Source organism: Notothenia rossii (genome assembly GCF_949606895.1).
Source record: "Notothenia rossii genome assembly, chromosome: 6".
NCBI lineage: Eukaryota > Metazoa > Chordata > Actinopteri > Perciformes > Nototheniidae > Notothenia > Notothenia rossii.
The window spans coordinates 86525760-86548362 of NC_136909.1; the positions used below are offsets into that span (position 1 = coordinate 86525760).

A 22603-nucleotide genomic window follows, 5' to 3' on the forward strand; every position below is an offset into this window, starting at 1 on the left:
CTAAGGAGAGTAGTCCGTTGCTAGGGCGAGAAGACCGTTGCTAAGGAGAGAAGACCGTGGCTAGGGAGAGAACACCATTGCTAAGGAGAGAAGACCGTTGCTAGGGAGAGAAGACCATTGCAAAGGAGAGAAGATCGTTGCTAAGGAGAGAAGACCGTTGCTGAGGAGAGCAGACCATTGCTAAGGAGAGAAGACCGTTGCTAGGGAGAGACAAGCATCAGTTTCCATCCATCAGAAATCACAGTGGAAACTTTTCTTTTAATTCATTTTCATATTTGGGGAGAGCAGGTAACTTTGGTTTCCTGATAATAATAATAATAATAATAATAATAATAATAATAATAATAATAATAATAATAATAATAATAATAATAATAAGAAAGCTTTATTTATATACACTTTTCATACAGCACATGCAGCTCAAAGTGATTTACAGATTTTAGGTTAAGACTAATAAATACAACAATATAAAAGTAGGTAAATAATAAAGACTAAAAAAACATTAAAGAACGGGGTTGCTAATACAAAGCTAATCTAAAAATATGTGTCTTTAGCTTTCGTTTAAAAATGTCCACAGAGTCCTCTCTGATATTTCCTGGTGTCCCACAGTTTGGGAGCGTAGTAATAAAAGCCACTACGGTGAAACTGTCACCAGTAAAGAAAAGAGAATGAAAAATGTTTGTGTGTGTGTGTGTGTGTGTGTGTGTGTGCGTGCGTGCGTGCGTGTGTGCGTGTGAAGTAAGAAAAGTGTTGAGTCATTTTGTTACCAGTACGAAGCATCAGAAAGTTGATTTTGCAAGTTTCCTGTGTGTCTCTCGCAGTGTGAGACATTACATTGCATTTAGCTGAGGCTTTTATCCAAAGCGACTTACAATAAGTGCATTCGACCAAGAAGATACAACCTTGAAGAAAACAGAATCATAGAAGTACATCAGGTTTCATAGAGCCAAACATTTCAAGTGCTACTCAACTGGCTTTAGATAAGCCAGTCCTTTATTAGTATATAAGTGCTTTGTTAGTAATTCTATCGTTCGAAGTGGAGTCGAAAGAGATGAGTTTCCAGTCTGCACCGGAAGATGTGTAAGCTTTCTTCTGTCCTGATGTCAATGGGAACTTAGGTCTCCCTCGCAGTGTGGGTGCAGCGAGCCTGGACCAGAACCTGCGTCTCTTTCTGGGTCAGCTGGGGACGTATCCTCCTGATGTTGTAAAGAGTGTATCTGCAGCAGCGGGTTGTAGCAGAGATGTTTGCAGTGAAGGACAGTTTGTTATCTAGGGTCACACCCAGATTCCTTGCAGTCTGGGTCGGGGAAACAATAGAGGTTCCGATGTTGATTGTTAGGTCAAGAGTGGGACAATCTTTTCCCGGAAGGAAAAGCAGTTCAGTCTTGTCAAGGTTGAGCTTGAGGTGGTGAGCAGACATCCACTGAGAGATGTCTGCTAGACAAGCAGAGATGCGTGCGACGACCTGGGTCTCTGAGCGGGGAAAGGACAGAATGAGTTGGGTGTCGTCAGCGTAGCAGTGGTATGAAAAACCATGCGGGCTAATGACAGACCCGAGCGAGTTTTTGTACAAGGAAAAGAGGAGGGGACCAAGGACAGAGCCTTGAGGAACCCCTGTAGTTAATTGACAAGGGTCGGACTCGGACCCCTCTCCACGGTCTTTGAGGTATGAGGTGAGGAGGGAAAGTGCAGTGCCTGAAACTCTCAAGTTCTTGGAGAGTGCGAGGCTGCTTTAGCCGTGTGCAGTTCCTCAGAGACAGCAAGGAGGGCAGTTTCTGTTGAGTGACCTGCCTTGAAACCAGACTGGTGCGGATCCAGAAGGTTGTTCTGATGGAGATAACAGGAGAGTTGTTTAAAGACAGCGCGTTCAAGTGTTTTAGACAGGAACGGGAGGAGAGAGACAGGCCTGTAGTTTCTAACATCAGACGGGTTGAGAGTGGGTTTCTTTAGGAGAGGGTTTACTCTTGCCTCCTTGAGACTGTTTGGAAAGTGACCAGAAGTTAGAGAAGTGTTGATGAAATGGGTGAGAAACGGTAGAATATCAGGAACGATAGTCTGAAGGAGGTTTGAGGGGATAGGGTCCAGAGGACAGGTGGTAGGACGGGCAGAGGTAATGAGGGTAAGACCCTCACTTGGAGAGAGAGGGGAGAAGGAGGTCAGTGTGTGGGTGAAGGGAGGGTCTGGTGACCCAGCGGTGAGTAAAGGTGAGTCAGAAAAAGAAGAGCGAATATGATCAACCTTTTTTTCAAAGTGGTTAACAAAGTCGCTTGACAGAAGAGAGGAGGGGGGAGGGGCTTTGGGGGGGTCCAAGAGGGAGGAGGGGGAAGGGGCTTTGGGGGGGTCCAAGAGGATGGAGAAGATGGAGAATAGTTTTTGGGGATTGGAATAGGAAGATTGGATCTTATCTTGAAAGAAAGTGCTTTTTTCCTGAGAGATGGAAGCAGAGAAAGAGGAGAGCCTGATAGGTCAGGAGGTCGTTAGGAGACATGATTTCATTCAGCCAGGTTCATCAGTGAAATGATGTCACTGAGTTCAGTGTGTGTGCGTGTGTGTGTGTGTGTGTGTGTGTGTGTGTGTGTGTGTGTGTGTGTGTGTGTGTGTGTGTGTGTGTGTGTGTGTGTGTGTGTGTGTGTGTGTGTGTGTGTGTGTGTGTGTGTGTGTGTGTGTGTGTGTGTGTGTGTGTGTGTGTGTGTGTGTGTGTGTGTGTGTCTAAGATCACCTTCATTTATAATGTGAGGCGTCAACCTTGAATCTCTTCCTTCAAGCAGATTTCTGTACGCTATAAATCCAAGATGTTACTTTAAAACGGTAGTGACGCTACGATCTGTAACGCATGAACTGGAAACTGATTGTGTGTGTATGACTGTGTGGGGGTGTGTGTGTGTGTGTGTGTGTGTGTGTGTGTGTGTGTGTGTGTGTGTGTGTGTGTGTGTGTGTGTGTGTGTGTGTGTGTGTGTGTGTTTGTTCACCACAGTATGTGTTGGAGAGTCATGACAGAATGGAAGAAGAGAAAGACAGAGCCAGAGTGAACCGGAGGCCAACAGAGGGGGGGGTTGATACATTGATTAGTAAAGTGGTGTTTTCTCTAATGGAGGAGTTACATCATCGAGAGGGACAAAGAGGTGTCATCAGGACAAGGACCTTCCTCTCTAATAAATTGGTTCATATAAAAATACAGTCCTTGATTAGATTTCATTCTGCTTTATGTAGCTTTTTCTGTCTGCAGTGACTTATTATATATGTGTGTGTGTGTGTGTGTGTGTGTGTGTGTTTTTTTGTGTGTTTGTGTGTGTGTGTGTGTGTGTGTGTGTGTGTGTGTGTGTGTGTGTGTGTGTGTGTGTGTGTGTGTGTGTAGCTCTCAGACCTGACAGTTCACCCGTGTGTTCTCTCTCTATGCAAACACATTTATTTAACGAGTGAAATTTCCCACACACACACACACACACACACACACACACACACACACACACACACACACACACACACACACACACACACACACACACACACACACACACACACACACACACACACACACACACACACACACACACACACACACACACACTACACACATTACACACATGGGTGATAAGCTACTGCTTGTTGCTAAAAAAACCTGCCTGAAACGTCTCCATTGGACTCCTTTGTTTACTTCCCAAACATAGTGACATCACTACGCAACACTCGCGCTCCTATTGGCTAAAGAGCTTTTTTTTCAAGCGAGTTGCATTATACTTGATCTCTCTTACCCTAACACGTGTTTAGTGGCATATTTGACCTCTAAAGCACAAAGTGGACCTATCATGCTATATTTGAATAACATATTGTAGGACCATACCTATATAAGGCATATTTATAATTTTTATTTTTCAAAATAACAAACAGAACATGCATTTTAGCCATTCCTCATTTCTCTCAATGTAACACTGTCTTTGCATCATGGGCTGATTATGTGAGAACAGCACCATCTACAGGCCTGGCATATGTACTACAGCGTCTCCAGCGCTTTCCAACGGCAATGTCCGTGGCTGTCTCCTCCTGATTGGTGGAGTTGGCCCAATAGCCGTAGCGCCACTTCTGTGACGTCATAGAAGTGTTCAAATCTGGATCAGTCTGTATCAGATCCGTTGCAGCCCCTTTTTAGAGATTTGGGTATGGAGGAAAATAGAGAGGGTTGTGTTTTCTGACACTTGGTGAGTTCCCTGGAACACCGGGGACACATGTTCATGTAGAAAAGACGTACAGAGGTGCATTTTGCATGATAGGCCACCTTTAAGTTACTCTCCTTCAGTATTTACAGTGCCTGCTTTCTACATCTACTTATCAACAACTGGAATATTGTTGTATGCGTTGAATTAGGACGTAATAACGTATCTCAAAACCTGAAATTGCTGGATACACACATCAGCAACTCAAAAATAAATCTGTCAATCAGAATAGAATAGAAGAATAGACAATCATGTATTGTCATTATACAGGTGCAATTAGATGAGTGGAGCTACTCCTTTTCTTAAGGGGCCATCAAAAAAACAAATAAGAGACTTACAACATTCAGGAGAAGACATCATACAAACAACAAGCAATCATCAGGGGTCCGCGGGGTCTTAAAGAGTATTAAAAGTTGATAAATCAATTTAGCGAAAATGAAGGCTATTAAAAAGTATTAAACAGCATTTTCCAAGGTATTACATTTTGTAGCTTGTTTTCAATAAGTATATAAATTGTCCAAAGAGGTTGTATTCTACAGTCTGCCTGAATGTAATCGCCCGCTCACTGCTTGATAGCGCGCGATGGTCCGTTTACGCCGGTTGCTAAGCAACATCGTTATGGGGAAATGCAAGTTTGCGTCCAAATGGTTGGAAGATAAGGAGGAAGTACAATCAATACTGTATATAGTCAATAGCTGTGTCCCAATTCAGAGGCTGTGTCCTCCTGAGGACCCAGCCTCTGGGACACAGCTAATGTGAGGTAAAGTGTGTCGCCAAGGTAACCGGTTAGAACTCCACGTGGTGATGTGGTCTTAAAATGTATGGAAAGGGTCTTAAAAGAGGTCTTAAAAGGAATTACATCTGACTTCAGGATTCCTGCATATACCCTGTTCGTACTTCATCAAGTTAAAGTGCAGGAATATATCGGTTTAGGTAAAAATAATAAATATGTTTGAATGTGTATAATAATATATATTGGAACGGCAACAAGCTGCATTGAGATACCTTCACTTTTAACAGGGGTTATGTTGAGGACATCACAGAGGAACAGCATGTATTTTTTCATACCCCCCCCCCCCAAAAAAAAACAACTAACTGACCCCTCCCTCATAGAAGACGCTCAGTCCATCACTGTTGCTAGGCAGCATTCGTCAGTTGCTAGGAGATGCTGATGGCAGACAGAAAGAGACAGAGGAGACCTGCAGGATTAACTGGAGAATTAAGTGTGAGATTTGAGCAAAAGACAGGAAGAGTTCATCATTTGAGAAGAGTTTGGAAATGTATATTCTGTATAAAAAAAAGTGCAGAGATGATGCTTTTTGCTAAAGAAATTCGCATCGCAAAGGGTTTCCACGACAGAAAGCCAATGGGATTTCTACATGTGATTTTGGATTATGTTCTGCAATAATCTCTGTGGCAAACTAACATTTATGATACACAAGTCATGGTCTGTTGCTTCAGGATCATTCAGGATAATCTCCACACATTAACGCAACTTTCTTGAAGTAAAAAGCTAGATACAGTATGTGTACAAGTTGTTGTTGTTGTTGTTGTTGTTGTTGTTGTTGTTGTTGTTGTTGTTGTTGTTGTTGTTGTTGTTACCTGAGAGAGAGGCTAGAGGATGGGTTATCAAATTCTCAAATTCAGAATAAACTTGCGGATAAAGCTGCATTTTTTTACTGAGGTATGTTTATTTATTTATTTATTGGACAGCTGTCCCGAACATCATATTTGATATCAATCCACCTGGAGTCCTTGAAAGCTCTGTATTACATTCTGCAACTTAAACTGAATTAAAGGAAGTGTAATTGTGTGATTGAAGTCTAAAGAGAGAGAGAGAGTGAACACAGAGTTAGGTAGTGATTGAGATCCCTGCTGTTCCACTGGGAAACCCTCTGTAATTAAACTCAGAGTGACACAGACAGACAGACATTAACATCCGCACAGCGCCACCGCCACCTGCTGGACGCTTGATGTAAGTGCAGACCCTCTACATCTGCGTGGGTTCATTTATCTATTATTTTCGGCACTTATATTAAATAAAATACATAAAACCTTTAGACTATATATTTTAGTATTCAATAAACATACGTTTTTAACTGCAGCTCATGCACAATGATTATTATTTTCATTGAGCGTTTTTTTCGAGTGTAGTTCCACCATCCCGAGAAGAGAGATCCAGAGAATGAAAAATGCAAATAGATAAAAAATAATAATGAGAAATAATAATAAGAATTATATATAAGAATTACAATTAAAAATACAACTTCTAATTACAAAAAATATTAATCATATTAATAGTGAATTACCCAAAAAATATGATTTTGATCAAATATATATATTTTTTAGACTCCAAACACTTTTTTTTACATCTAATAAAATCAAATTGATGTTGTGTTTCTACCTGTGTGTGTGTGTGTGTGTGTGTGTGTCTGTGTGTGTGTGTGTTTGTTTGTGTGTGTTGTTCAGCTCCAGTAGGCTCCAGTGAGAATGAGGAGCGTGTCTTCAGGCAGCGTCTCGGCCCCAGGAAGCGTCAGGGCGCCGTCAGGAGGAGAGTCCACCAGGTCAACGGACACAAGTTCATGGCAACGTTCCTCAGACAGCCCACCTACTGTTCTCACTGCAGGGACTTCATCTGGTAAACACACACACACACACACACACACACACACACACACACACACACACACACACACACACACACACACACACACACACACACGGTACAATTACAATCCAAGGAAGCAGAATTATGTTAATGATGTTTTAAAATGTATATTGTATGAAAGAGAGCGGAGCTGCCGAGATATACCGACCTATAAATATTATGCTGCAGACTGAATAAGCTTTTACCCATTTTTTCATTTCTTGTTTTTTTGCACCTTGTCTGTATTCTTATTGAATTGATTTAGTGGAATAAACCCCCACAAAACCTAAATTGTTTCATACAGATCCTCACTGCAAATCTGACCAAGTTACCAGAACTAAAAATAGAAAACCTCCTATTACTTTAGTTAATTCACTTAAAAGTACAATATTTTCTTAATATTATCTGTATTTGTGCTGCTTTCCTTTGAGCCGTTAACAATATGTTAGGTCATTGTTTTCTGTGATTCATGCTGAGTTTATTCTCTGTTTGACTTTTAGGGGCGTCTTAGGAAAACAGGGCTACCAGTGTCAAGGTAAGATGGAGTTTCTATATTCCATCATTTCGACTGAAGACACTTAAAAGATACACAACTGCACTTAAACATGTGTTACTTAAATCCATGTGTGTGTTTCTCTTGCAGTTTGCACCTGTGTGGTCCATAAACGCTGCCATGAACTGATCATCACTAAGTGTGCAGGGATGAAGAAGCAGGAGGACACAGTGGAGGAGGTACTCTTTAAAGTAGAGACACAACATATACACCTGAACATGAGCAGGAGAGGACTCTTTAAAGTAGAGACACTACATACTGATATACACCTGAACATCAGCAGGAGAGAACTCTTTAAAGTACAGACACTACATACTGATATACACCTGAACATCAGCAGGAGAGGACTCTTTAAAGTAGAGACACTACATACTGATATACACCTGAACATCAGCAGGAGAGTACTCTTTAAAGTAGAGACACTACATGCTGATATACACCTGAAAATCAGCAGGAGAGGACTCTTTAAAGTAGAGAAACTATACTGATATACACCTGAACATCAGCAGGAGAGGACTCTTTAAAGTAGAGACACTACATACTGATATACACCTGAACATCAGCAGGAGAGGACTCTTTAAAGTAGAGACACTATATACTGATATACACCTGAACATCAGCAGGAGAGGACTCTTTAAAGTAGAGACACTACATACTGATATACACCTGAACATCAGCAGGAGAGGACTCTTTAAAGTAGAGACACTACATACTGATATACACCTGAACATCAGCAGGAGAGAACTCTTTAAAGTAGAGAAACTACATACTGATATACTCCTGAACATCAGCAGGATATGTCTGTAACTTCCCACATTTGTTCCGTCTCTCAGCCCGTTGGTTCTCAGAGGTTCAGCGTCAACGTTCCACACAAGTTCAGGATCCACAACTTTAAAGTCCTGACGTTCTGCGATCACTGTGGTTCTCTGCTCTGGGGTCTGCTGAGGCAGGGGCTCCAGTGTAAAGGTAACCACAAACTGTGTGCCAGCTTTTCTACATAAAGTGTTTTTAATATAAATACTTTACTGTCTGATCAAGTCTGACATTTCTTCTTGCATCACAGCAAGGTTCAAAGTTAGTTTATTTGTACAGCACATGTTAAGACACAGAGGCAATTCAAAGTGCTTCACGTAGGCATTCAACACATAATAATTAAAAACAAAACAAACACACAAACAAAAACAAAAAAAGACAATTCATAAAAGCGATATAATAATGGCTGCAGCTAAAAGTGCAATGATAAGGAACGGTTAAAGTAGGCATTAAAAAGAAAGGGTGTTAACTTCATTTAAAGTAGCAGCTCCATTTGACAACAAACAAAGACATATGAAGACATGCCACAAGGGACATTTAACATAACATTACAATCAATGAAAAGACACATTTCTCAAGACCCTCGAACGTACATTTGACCTGGGTTTTAACTCCATTTAACTTAATTTAAATAAAGACACCTTTTACCATACCTGTTGTGAAGACCTGGACCTAAGAAGTGTTATTGAAAGTAATAAGGCTAATAATACATTTTATTCAACAACACTTTTAAAACAACGTCATCTCAAGGTGCTTCACAAATCTATGAGGAGAACAGAGAGTAAAACTAAATGTTATCTAAGGAACATATTGAGTAAAATATGGTAATATAAAAGACCATAAAAGGTTAGAATAAAGTATTCTGTAAAATGTGGGTCTTACCGTGTGTGTGTGTGTGTGTGTGTGTGTGTGTGTGTGTGTGTGTGTGTGTGTGTGTGTGTGTGTGTGTGTGTGTGTGTGTGTGTGTGTGTGTGTGTGTGTGTGTGTGTCAGTGTGTAAAGTGAACGTGCACAGGCGCTGTGAGAGTAACGTTGCCCCTAACTGTGGAGTCGACGCCAAAGCAATCGCTAAAGTCCTCTCTGACCTCGGAGTGACGCCAGACAAAATCTGCAACAGCGCTCTGAGGCGGAAAAAGGTACAAGCATCTCATATTTATATAACGTAAAATAAATATATTGGTATTTAAAAAGTCCATACTCCACAACCATCATGGATAAAATGAAGATGAAATGAATGTATTATTATAACTAGGTCGATGCTGCATTTATGTGATCCTTGATTTCTGAAGTTGTATTATATAATCGTATAAAATGTACTGCCCCCCCCCCCCCCTTCCGGCAAATATCAGCTGTACAGTGGAAGCTTGTTATTTAGGGGAACAACTCAAGCCCCCAGGATGTGCGCCGGACTCTGAAATATTCGTTGTGTCCAAACGGCGGTACTACAATTTCCGTATCAGTCCGTGACGTCACCAGGCCCATTGACTAACATTGGGAAAGAGACGTCTGTAAATAATTTTAAGTAAATAAGCTTCCCAGTATGAACTATGTTATAGCCCTTATTAGAATCATTAGGTCCTTAAAGTTGTAAAATGCACTAAAAGCCGAATCTAGATTTATTTTCTGTCTCCATTCATTCTACTGAGCCGAGAGTGGGAGCTCCGGGGGCGGGGCTTAAGGGGCGCATGCTCTGTGAGTGCACATACAGGTTCTTCTGCTCTGACAGCTAGGCATGATGGGTAATCTGACGTTTAGGTCTCTCAAAACTTGGGCCATTTTGTCCTCATGCGCCAATGAGCAGCTCTCCTAGGAAATAACGAGACCCCGCCTCCCACGCTGTATCCAGTTCTTATTATACATCCATGGAACAACTGGGATTAAATGCAATGCAAAATGTACAAACATGTAAAAGACATTAGATTTTAAGGTTTAGGATTGCACAATTAAAAAAAAAAAAATCTAAATAATATTCTAGAGACTTCTTCCTCGGCCCATGGTTCACCATTCAAGCAAATGTCATGTTTACTGGGACAGTTGTTTACAAAAATACAGACAAGCATGACCTCCTAGAAATAAAAAAAGATGTATCAGTGTTTGCAGCATGCACATAATTAAACCATGCACTCTGCAGCATCTTGAGATGTGCGTGATGTGTTCTGCTCTTATGTGTGTTCCTTTCAGGACTCCACACGCTCTGTGTTTTGATGTTAACCTTAATGTATGCTTCATGTTGTTATTGTGTTCATGTTTCTGTGGTCTTAATCTGAACTTTTGTTCTTTCTTGTGAAGCACTAATGAGTTGTATTTCTGTGAAAGGTGCATTACTAAATAAACTTATGATATAATATCATTATTATTATTATTATTATTATTATTATAATGAGTGTGTGTGTTTCTGAAGCTGCTGCAGGGTCAGGAGTCCCGGCCTCAGATATCCGGAACGACAGAGACTGAAGACGATCGTTCGAGGTCGGCTCCAACTTCCCCATGTGACCCGGGTAGATAATACTCTCCATCACACACAACTCACACACATCTCACACACATCTCACACACATCTCACACACATCTCACACACACACCTCACACACATCACACACATCTCACACACATCTCACACACACACCTCACACACACCTCACACACACCTCACACACACCTCACACACACCTCACACACACGACACCTCACACACACCTCACACACACCTCACACACACGACACCTCACACACATCTCTCACACACCTCACACACACGACACCTCACACACATCTCTCACACACCTCACACACACGACACCTCACACACACCTCACACACACCTCACACACACAACACCTCACACACACGACACCTCACACACACCTCACACACACCTCACACACACGACACCTCACACACACCTCACACACACCTCACACACACGACACCTCACACACACCTCACACACACCTCACACACACAACACCTCACACACACGACACCTCACACACACCTCACACACACCTCACACACACGACACCTCACACACACGACACCTCACACACATCTCACACACATCTCACACACATCTCACACACATCTCACACACACCTCACACACACGACACCTCACACACACGACACCTCACACACATCTCACACATCTCACACCTCTCACACATCTCACACACATCTCACACACATCTCACACACACCTCACACACACGACACCTCACACACACCTCACACACACAACACCTCACACACATCTCACACACATCTCACACACATCTCACAAACACCTCACACACACCTCACACACACGACACCTCACACACACAACACCTCACACACATCTCACACACATCTCACACACACCTCACACACATCTCACACACATCTCACACACATCTCACACACACCTCACACACACCTCACACACATCTCACACACACCTCACACACATCTCACACACATCTCACACACATCTCACACACATCTCACACACATCTCACACACATCTCACACACATCTCACACACATCTCACACACATCTCACACACACCTCACACACACCTCACACACACGACACCTCACACACACAACACCTCACACACATCTCACACACATCTCACACACATCTCACACACACCTCACACACACGACACCACTCACACATCTCACACATCTCACACCTCTCACACATCTCACACATCTCACACACCTTACACACGTCACACACGCATATACACACATCTCTCACACATCTCACACACATCTCACACACATCCCACACACATCTCACACACACACCTCACACACACCTCTCACACATCTCACACATCTCACACCTCTCACACACATCTCACACTTCTCTCACACATGTCACACACATCTCACACACCTCACACACACCTCACACACACACATCTCACACACACACACACACACCTCACACACACCTCACACACACACATCTCACACACACACCTCACACACACCTCACACACACACATCTCACACACACACATCTCACACACACACATCTCACACACACACCTCACACACACACACCTCACACACACCTCACACACACACATCTCACACACACACCTCACACACACCTCACACACACACATCTCACACACACACATCTCACACACACACATCTCACACACACACCTCACACACACCTCACACACACACATCTCACACACACACCTCACACACACACATCTCACACACACACATCTCACACACACATATCACACACACACCTCACACACACACCTCACACACACCTCACACACACCTCACACACACCTCACACACATCTCACACACACCTCTCACACATCTCACACACATCTCACACACACCTCACACACACCTCACACACACACCTCACACACATACTACCCCCTATATGATTTTACGTTCCTCTGCCCTACAGGCATGTTTTTATTGTTCGTCTGTTTTCCTTCGTGTACTTTGACAGGATTTTAATCCAAAATCTAATTGTATTTTTTTATATAATGACAATAAAGGCTTTCAATTCTCTTCTGAAGGAGCCTGGGTTCATATTGGCGCCGTAGCTTCTGTGCAAATGAGAATAAAGGCTTTAGAATAATTGAATCACTGAACTGTATGACACCTAAAACTAAATACACCAACATTAACTTTGCACTGTTTTGTCTGTGTGCAGATGCCAAGGAGCTGGAGAACATCCGGAAGGCTCTTTCCTTCGATCACAGGGGGGAGGGACATAAGAAACACTCCCTCTCCTCCCCCAAATCTGTGGACACGGTGACGGAGGGGAGTCATGGAGGAGAACGGGAGAACGGAGACGTCAAAAGTCATGTTCCGGAAATGAAACGGCTAAATCTGCACGACTTCCTGTTCATCAAAGTCCTCGGGAAGGGAAGCTTCGGGAAGGTGAGAGAGGGATTACATTTCTGTCTGCTATCACTCTATCATTGTTCCTCTTCTACCTGTTGCTCTATGTGAGAGAGGTGTATGCTAACATGGATCAGAACAGTTCATCATCATCTGTTGAGTCTTGAGTGAAAGAGAGAGAGGGAACATCGCAAGTCTCTTTCTGACATTTCCTTGCTCCTTTATCTTTGCTTTAACTGGAAGTGCACTAGTAAGGACGTGTTTCCAGTCGATCTGAAGACAAGGCCTCAAGATGGTCCCTAGAAGGAAAGAAGAGTATGCAGGAGATAAAATAGAAAGAGAAAAGGGGAGACCAGAAGAGGGGATGAAAAGATAAAGGGTCAAAAGGATGAAGGGAAGGAGGGATGAAGGGAAGGAGGGATGAAGGGAAGAAGGGCTGAAGGGAAGGAGGTGCTAAGGGAAGGTGGGATGAAGGGAAGGAGGGATGAAGGGAAGGAGGGCTGAAGGGAAGAAGAGAAAGAGGTGTTAAGGGAAGGAGGGATGAAGGGCAGGAGGGATGAAGGGAAGAAGGGCTGAAGGGAAGGAGGTGCTAAGGGAAGGTGGGATGAAGGGAAGGAGGGATGAAGGGAAGGAGGGCTGAAGGGAAGAAGGGAAGGAGGTGTTAAGGGAAGGAGGGATGAAGGGCAGGAGGGATGAAGGGAAGAAGGGCTGAAGGGAAGGAGGTGCTAAGGGAAGGTGGGATGAAGGGAAGGAGGGATGAAGGGAAGGAGGGCTGAAGGGAAGAAGGGAAGGAGGTGTTAAGGGAAGGAGGGATGAAGGGCAGGAGGGATGAAAGGAAGAAGGGCTGAAGGGAAGGAGGTGCTAAGGGAAGGTGGGATGAAGGGCAGGAGGGATGAAGGGAAGAAGGGCTGAAGGGAAGGAGGTGTTAAGGGAAGGTGGGATGAAGGACAGGAGGGATGAAGGGGAGAAGGGCTGAAGGGAAGGAGGTGTTAGGGGAAGTTGGGATGAAGGGAAGGAGGACTGAAGGGAAGGAGGTGTTAAGGGAAGGAGGGATGAAGGGAAGAAGGGCTGAAGGGAAGGAGCTGTTAAGGGAAGGAGGGATGAAGGAAAGGAGGGAAGAAGGGAAGGAGGTGTTAAGGGAAGGAGGGATGAAGGGCAGGAGGGATGAAGGGAAGAAGGGCTGAAGGGAAGGAGGTATTAAGGGAAGGTGGGCTGAAGGGAAGAAGGGCTGAAGGGAAGGAGGTGTTAAGGGAAGGAGAGATGAAGGGAAGAAGGGCTGAAGGGAAGGAGGTGTTAAGGGAAGGAGGGATGAAGGGCAGGAGGGATGAAGGGAAGAAGGGCTGAAGGGAAGGAGGTGTTAAGGGAAGGAGGGATGAAGGGCAGGAGGGATGAAGGGAAGGAGGTGTTGAGGGAAGGAGGGATGAAGGGAAGGAGTTAGTGAGGACCTAACTTCCTTTGTTTTGGAAAAACATTTGGAAAACGGTCCCAAAGCTTTTTTTTTGTCGTTGGAGAAACGAAGATCGATCCCTATGGAGCCATGAGCAACGAACCACAAACACACCCTTCTGATGATACTCTCAGGCTGGAGCCACACGGAGACGATAACGAAAACGAAACAAATTCAATATCAAAAAAGTCTTCAGTCAGTGGTCAGCATGGTCAGTAGCAGTAGCTACTAGACACGGAGCCGTTTGGCCCCCCAGAGCGTTGCGTCCGCACATCTATCCACCTCGGGGCCCGTTATCGTTATCTGCGTTTCCCTGTCGGCCTCGTGTGGCCGAACCGTATAAGATAGAGAACTGCAGCGGATACGACCCGTTTCGTCTCCGTGTGGCTGCAGCCTCAGATGTAATGTTTGTGACCAGCGTGTGTGTGTGTGTGTGTGTGTGTGTGTGTGTGTGTGTGTGTGTGTGTGTGTGTGTGTGTGTGTGTGTGTGTGTGTGTGTGTGTGTGTGTGTGTGTGTGTGTGTGTGTGTGTGTGTGTGTGTGTGTGTGTGTGTCTAGGTGATGCTGGCGGAGCTGAAAGGCAGCGATGAGGTCTACGCGGTGAAGGTCTTGAAGAAAGACGTGATCCTGCAGGACGACGACGTGGACTGCACACTGACGGAGAAACGCATCCTGGCCCTCGCTCGGAAACACCCGTGCCTCACCCAGCTGTTCTGCTGCTTCCAGACCAAGGTACACACACACACACACACACACACACACACACACACACACACACACACACACACACACACACACACACACACACATATACCATGTATACATCACTTCAGGGGACACTACATTAACATACATGCATTTCCTGGAGACTTATCCTAACCTTAACCATAACAAACACATGCTTAACCCTAACCTTATGGGGACCTCCAATGTGTCCCCATAAGGGAGGCGAGTAAACACGTGGCAATGTAAACAGATGTAGGTCCCCACAAGGATAGTAATGCTAGGCCACACACACACACACACACACACACACACACACACACACACATACATGCTTTAAACCACCAGAGGGCACCATCGGACCTTTAAAGCCTCCATTGATGATGTATCTATAATTTAAAACGGTGTGTTCGGTCCCATGATAAATATAAAGGGTCACCACAGGATAAAAGTGATAACAGGGATTTCAAAATATGTAACACAAACATCTTTGTCCTCTGAAACACCAGAACATTAAACATCCTCAGGCCTCAAAAATCTTTAGTATATAAGAAAAAGAATAAAAACATGTCACACCTGATTCCACACTAAGATGTAGGACCGGTAGACTATACATCTAATTAAATCAAAAAGGAAAATAAGTGTTTTTTAAGTTCTTGAGTAAATGTACTTTTAAGCTACTGTCCACCACTGCCGTTCAAATGTCAGATATGCCACAGTTACAGGTCCATTTGATTCTCGTTTTTCGTCATAACCAATTATTACCCGTCAATTAAATAGTTTTAGTTTTTGTTTTTGCATTTATAAAGGCAAAAGGAGTGAATCATTAGAAACACTTTAGACAAAGTTTACAAGTTGTGAACCATTTCTCCCAGTGACGTCAAAATCCCACTCTGAACGTTGGATTGCATTTACCTATCGTAAAAATATGCAACACGACGCGCAGTGAAACAGTTACAGCAGATCTTCTGATTTTCTCCGTCATAACTTAAAACATCTTTCTATTTTCTAATTGTATTATATTTCTATTTTTGCTCCTTGTCTTACAATAACATTTATTTATGTATGAATCACACACATCTTGTTCTCGAGTGAGGGAACAATGGAGCGTGAGATGGGTCGGAGAATCGGAGCAGGGGGAGCGGTACTGCAGTCTCTTTACCGCACCGTAGTGAGGAAAAGGGAGCTGAGCCAGAAGGCAGAGCTCTCTGTCTACCGGGCCATTTCCCTTCCTGCCCTCACCTATGGTCATGAAGGATGGGTCAGGACCGAAAGAACAAGATCGTGGATATAAGCGGCCGAGATGGGTTTTCTCTGCAGGGTGGCTGGTGTCTCCCTTAAGGCCCGGACACACCAGGCCGAAAACGGTCATTTTTGTTAGTCGGACGACGAAGCGTGCCCTGTCGCCAAAACTCAGTTTGGTGTGTCCGGCACCGTCGGCCGTGACACGCCTTATTTGGCCTTTCATGGCCGACGCACAAAGGAATCACTCTGATTGGCTGTTCAGCTAGCGAATCAGTGCATGAGAAGCGAAACGGTTGCTTGAGAATGTCTTCCACAAGCAACACTCCAATGGCTGATAGCTCCAGTGCCGCACGAAACATGTTTTCGATGGACGAAAGTGAAAATGGAACGCACACGCTATTTGTTGTTTGTTTAAATCACGTAGTCTGTTCTTCTTCTCTCAGTTATCACGCAGTCTCTCTTCCGGTTGTTGCCTCTTTTGAATGACGAATACACACTACCGCCGCCTGCTGGTAAGGAGAGTTATTGCCACTCACGCATGCGCAGTTTGTACGTGCTCGGCTGAAGTCTTTGCGGTGTGTTCCAGTGCGACACATGGCCAAGACCCAAGAGAAGACGCTGAAGCAACAGTTGGCGTGTTGTCTGGCGTCTGCCTGGTGTGTCAGTGCTTTTAGGGATAAGGTGAGTGAGTCATCCGGGAGGGACTCAGAGTTGAACCGCTCCTCCTTCGCGTCGAAAGGAGCCAGTTGAGGTGGTTTGGGCACCTAGTTAGGATGCCACCTGGGCGCCTCCCTAGGGAGGTGTTCCAGGCACGTCCAGCTGGGAGGAGACCAAGGGGTAGACCTAGGACCAGGTGGAGGGATTATATCTCTTCTCTGGCCTGGGAGCGCCTTGGGACCCCCCAGTCAGAGCTGGTTGATGTGGCCAGGGAAGAGAAAGTGTGGGGCTCTCTGCTGGAACTGATACCTCCGAGACCCGACCACGGATAAGCGGGAGAAGATGGATGGATGGATGGATGGATGGATGGATGGATGTATCAAACACACCTAAGAAAATTCCTCGTATTTCTAAACCTACTTGGCCTGTTTGAATACGATTAGAACTACTATATGAGAATTACCAAATTATATTACTAGCTATAGCTGATAAATGTTCAACCATAATCAGATAAATAAGATATTAGGATTATTATATGTTCGATATGTTTGTATGTTGAGTTTTATAACTGTTCTTTGTTTGATACGGATTACTTCTAGCTGTGCAAGATACGATTTAAGAGCTAAAGACTTCTCTAAAATGTTCAAACGTGATTGTTGCCTCCATGACTCCTCCCAAAGGTAACCCTCAACACACACACACACACACACACACACACACACACACGCACACGCACACGCACACGCACATGCACACACACACACACACGCACGCACACACACACACACACACACACACACACACACACACACACACACACACACACACACACACACACACACACACACACACACACACGCCGCAGGAACACTTATGCAACGTACGATAGGCAAAACAAGAAGCGCCCGAGGAGCTGCTGGGCGTTTAAAGCTGCTCTTTGTGTGGCGGTCTGTCATCGTCCTCTTAATGTACGGAGGGAGAAATTAGCCGAGAGGGGAGATTAGTGTGAATGAAGAGAAGGGAAATAAAGCTCAAGGCCTTCAGAGTTAGAGTACGCTCTCTGGAAACTGCTCCCAGTCTCAAAACAACACAAATTACATCAATTCATCAACAGGTATATCGTCCATTTCAAGAGAACCTTCAGTATTCTGCTTCTGGAGTGTGTTCTCTGTTAGTGCATGTGAATGGTCTGTAAAGGCTAACATCCCAAAGTTCCAGACCAGGGTAAGGGGCGGGACATCTCTAAGCAGGTTGACTAATCACAACAGAGCCAGCCAGCTAACCAATCAGAGCAGACTGGGCTCTGGTTTCAGACAGAGGGTGAAAAGAGGTGCTGCAGCACAGACAGTAGTACTCTAACATGTGTTTAGTGGCATATTTGACATCTAAAGTGCAATTTACTACAAGGCTAAGTTCCTTCAGTTTTTACATTTACTGCTTTCTACATCTACTTATCAACAACTGCACAATTGTTTTATGCATTACATTTGGACGTAACCACGTAACAGGCAGTATGAGAAAAATAAAGAGCTTTCTGAACATGAATATCCTCTTTAGCATAATGAAACGTTTTGATTCGCTCTGAGAAGTGACTATACATGAGTTCTCTCTTATTCTAATAACAGTTGAATGGAGTTGCATCACATTTGACTGTAGTTCTGTTATTCTAACGAGTGGGTAGTAAAATCTCTCCATTGGGTAGGTTAACCTAAACGGTAACACTTTATTTGGTAACACTTTATTTTGATAGTCCATAGTTAACACTCTATAAGTCGACAACACTGTTTCAACAGACAAGTAACATGCATTCAACTAACTGCCAGTAGAATATACAATAACCATTAGTTGATGATCAACAGATAAGCAACTAAAGTTTAGTTGACTATTACATTAAGCATTAGTTGACGATCAACAGATAGTCAACTAAACTCTAAAGTTGTTTATCTGTTGATCATCAACTAATGCTTAGTTACTTGTCGGTTTGAACGATGCTGTTGAATGTCAACTGACACATGTCAACTGATGCACTGTTGACATGCTACTAAATGTCAACTGATGACTTATAGAGTGTTAACTATGGACTATCAAAATAAAGTGTTACCCTTTATTTTGATAGTCCATAGTTAACACTCTATAAGTCATCAGTTGACATTCAATAACACTGTTTCAACAGACAAGTAACATGCATTTAACTAACTGCCAGTAGAATATAAGGTACATCAAAAGTGTTGATCTATAGATTTTACAAAAAGTGTCGGTTGACTGTCAACATGTTTTTTGCAGCAGGTTATTAACCGATATTCAACCTTACTATCTGTTCTGTTGATATGTTATAGACTTTCTACTGTTCTCAACTGTTTTTCACTTGAATTGGATAGTCCTAACACATGCCTACAAACGCTTAGTGGAGAATGCCGACTAAAAGTATCCTGATAGTCAACTCTAGATTAGTTGGCGATCAACAGATAGTCAACTAAACTCTAAAGTTACTTATCTGTTGATCATCAACTAATGCTTAATGTAATCTTTAGTTCTTGACTCTCAACAGATGATCAACAGATAGTCGACATGACCCTGTTGACTTTCAACTGACAGATTGATTTTGAGTAGTTGATTGTCAATTTTGAAGATGTTGACACAATCTACAGATAGTGAGGTTGAATATTGGTTAATACGCTGTTGACATGCTATCAAATGTTAACTGATGACTTATAGAGTGTTAACTATGGACTATCAGAATAAAGTGTTACCAGTTATTGTGCTCAATGAGAGTTGATGTAGGGCTGAGAAATGGGTGCATCCCATAATGACCGCTGTGAAAGTTACACAGAAGACTTCAGACGGATGTTTTTCAGTGAGAGTCAAACAGCGGGGGCAGGACGCTTTGTTTATTTTCTCAGGCCGCTCGAGTCTAATGATGGCGTCTCCTGTTCAATTTATTTATTCCTGTTATTTTCCTCCGAACAACACACACAAATATGTGCAGAGGGGGGAGGAAGGGGTGAGACAGGGAGAGAGAGAGAGAGAGAGAGAGAGAGGGAGGGAGGGAGAGAGAGAGAGGAAGGAAGAGAGACAATGTTTTCAGATCACATTTTTATTTTTTATCTCGGTACTTTTTCTTTCTTTTTTCCTCGTTTTTACTTTTCATTTTAGACTGTCTGACACACACACACACACACACACACACACACACACACACACACACACACACACACACACACACACACACACACACACACACACACACACACACACACACACACACACACACACACTGATTGGGAGTGTGTTCTTGGACCAAACAAAGGCATTGTGCCTCTTATATAACGGCTGCGATGCTTATCAGAGATGTGATGTGTATTCCATATGCCGTGTAACCCCTCCACCCTTTCACTTCCACACACACACACACACACACACACACACACACACACACACACACACACACACACACACACACACACACACACACACACACACACACACACACACACGCAAGACTCAATATGATTACAGTAAACAAACCCCCATTTACATTTTGTTTACGGAATATGATCTCTGTCTCTCTCACACACACACCCCCACCCTTTTACTTAGACACACACACACACACACACACACACACACACACACACACACACACACACACACACACACACACACACACACACACACACACACACACACACACACACACACACACACACACACACACACACACACACACACACACTTCTCTTATGTCGCTTTTCCACTGCAGCACGTAGCACGCTTTTTTTTGCTTTTCCACCAGGGGTAGTTCCGGTTCAGGGCTATTTTTTAACCTTTTTTCTGGCCCTCCAAAATGGAGGTTCTTACCGGGCCAACAACCGGGCTGAATATGCTAAACTAGTGACGTAAACACTCCCGACTGCTGAATGGTCTGAGAGAATTGCTGGCAAGGGGGCTACAACTACAACAAGATGAACATATTTGACCGTGATTTAATTGTAATACACGTTTCAAAATGATGCCGAAGTAACAACATACTGATACCGGTCTGCAGACGGCAGGCGAAAAACCTTTTAAAATGCGTGTTTTCTGAATGGAGATCGGATCGATCAGGCTAAGCTAACGTTGTATATGCTCCGACCCTCCACACTCACAACAACGGCCTACAGACATAAATAAACCAGCGACTGTATTCTCCATGACACAGACAGTCTGTACTTCTTTAACTTTTGTCTAGTTTCTGAACAGATATGAGGAGCTGTGAGCTCTGAGTGCTAACAGCTAACGGCTGATGTTATGGTTTTGTGGTTCGCATTGAAGATGACGTATTAGCGTGATCATGAATTTCTGTGTTTACAACTGTTATACAACATAAAACTGGCTGATACACGGCTTAGTGGAATGCTCGATTCTGATTGGTCACATCACAGAGGTTGTTAATTTTCGCTAACCGGACCATAACAATGTAGAGGGCTGAGCAGAAAACACAGAAATAGAGATTGTCTTGAAGGCATTGTTTTTTCTCTTTTTATCTCATGGATTAGTATAATACTCAATGCTGATTTGTCCATTTCTAACATTACGCAGTCTGCTAATGCTCGCTAGCAGACCGTTGCTAAGGAGAGCGGACCGTTACTAAGGAGAGCAGAGTGTCGCTAAGGAGAGCAGACTGTTGCTAATGATAGCAGACTGTTGCTATGGCGGATCGAGCGACTGTGTGCAGTCATATCAATCAATTCAATTCAATTCTTATTCTTCAGGAACTTGTCAATATTCCAATTACTTGTGTATAGACTATTCCACACTATTTATATTATATTATATTTTATTTGATTTACTTGCACTATTATATGTTTTATTGTGTTGCACTTTTAGAGGAGCCTGTGACCTCAGCTTCTCATTGTCATAAGTACACTGTAGCTATGTACACAAGACAACAAAAGCCTTGAATCGTGAAGTAAACACTTAATCAGTTCTCATTATTAAATCAAAATTGTGAGTGAAGTAATTGGTTTTATAGTATCAAGCCATGTACTGTAGTACGCAGGAAAATGTGCTGCGAGGCGGTCATTATTGCAAAAGAACACCAACAGTGTCAGCAACATGTTTGTTATACTTGTTCTTTTTTTTTTACAAGTACCTGTATCCTTTAAGAACACTTTATTTAAAAAAAAAAGTCTTTGTACTTTGGGTGACCTATGTCCTACCCCCGCCCTCCCTGCTGTTCTTCTTAATCGACTGTGGGATCGCAGTCGTTCCCCTATCGGCCTAATTACCGCCAAGAAATGTAAATAACATTATACAACAGTAGCGCCGGCCTCATTCTGCTCGGCACACAGAGGCAGGAGAGGAGGGAAGAACGAGCAAATGGAGAGAGGAGAAAGAAGCAGATTTATGTAACCTTTTTTTTGTCATATACGATTCTCTTTTATTGGCAGCACG

General features: G+C 43.4%; 1 protein-coding gene across 1 annotated transcript in view; it reads left to right on the forward strand.

Annotated features, from left to right (window-relative positions):
* Positions 1–22603, forward strand: part of LOC307044235 (protein kinase C epsilon type-like) — a 74230-nt gene that overhangs the window by 21807 nt on the left and 29820 nt on the right. Inside the window, exons 3-10 of the mRNA XM_079689319.1 lie at positions 6681–6849; positions 7359–7393; positions 7502–7590; positions 8245–8377; positions 9217–9359; positions 10625–10721; positions 12909–13138; positions 15104–15277. Of these exons, the coding sequence (XP_079545445.1) occupies positions 6681–6849; positions 7359–7393; positions 7502–7590; positions 8245–8377; positions 9217–9359; positions 10625–10721; positions 12909–13138; positions 15104–15277 (1070 nt within the window). The remainder of the gene's footprint in view (positions 1–6680; positions 6850–7358; positions 7394–7501; positions 7591–8244; positions 8378–9216; positions 9360–10624; positions 10722–12908; positions 13139–15103; positions 15278–22603) is intronic.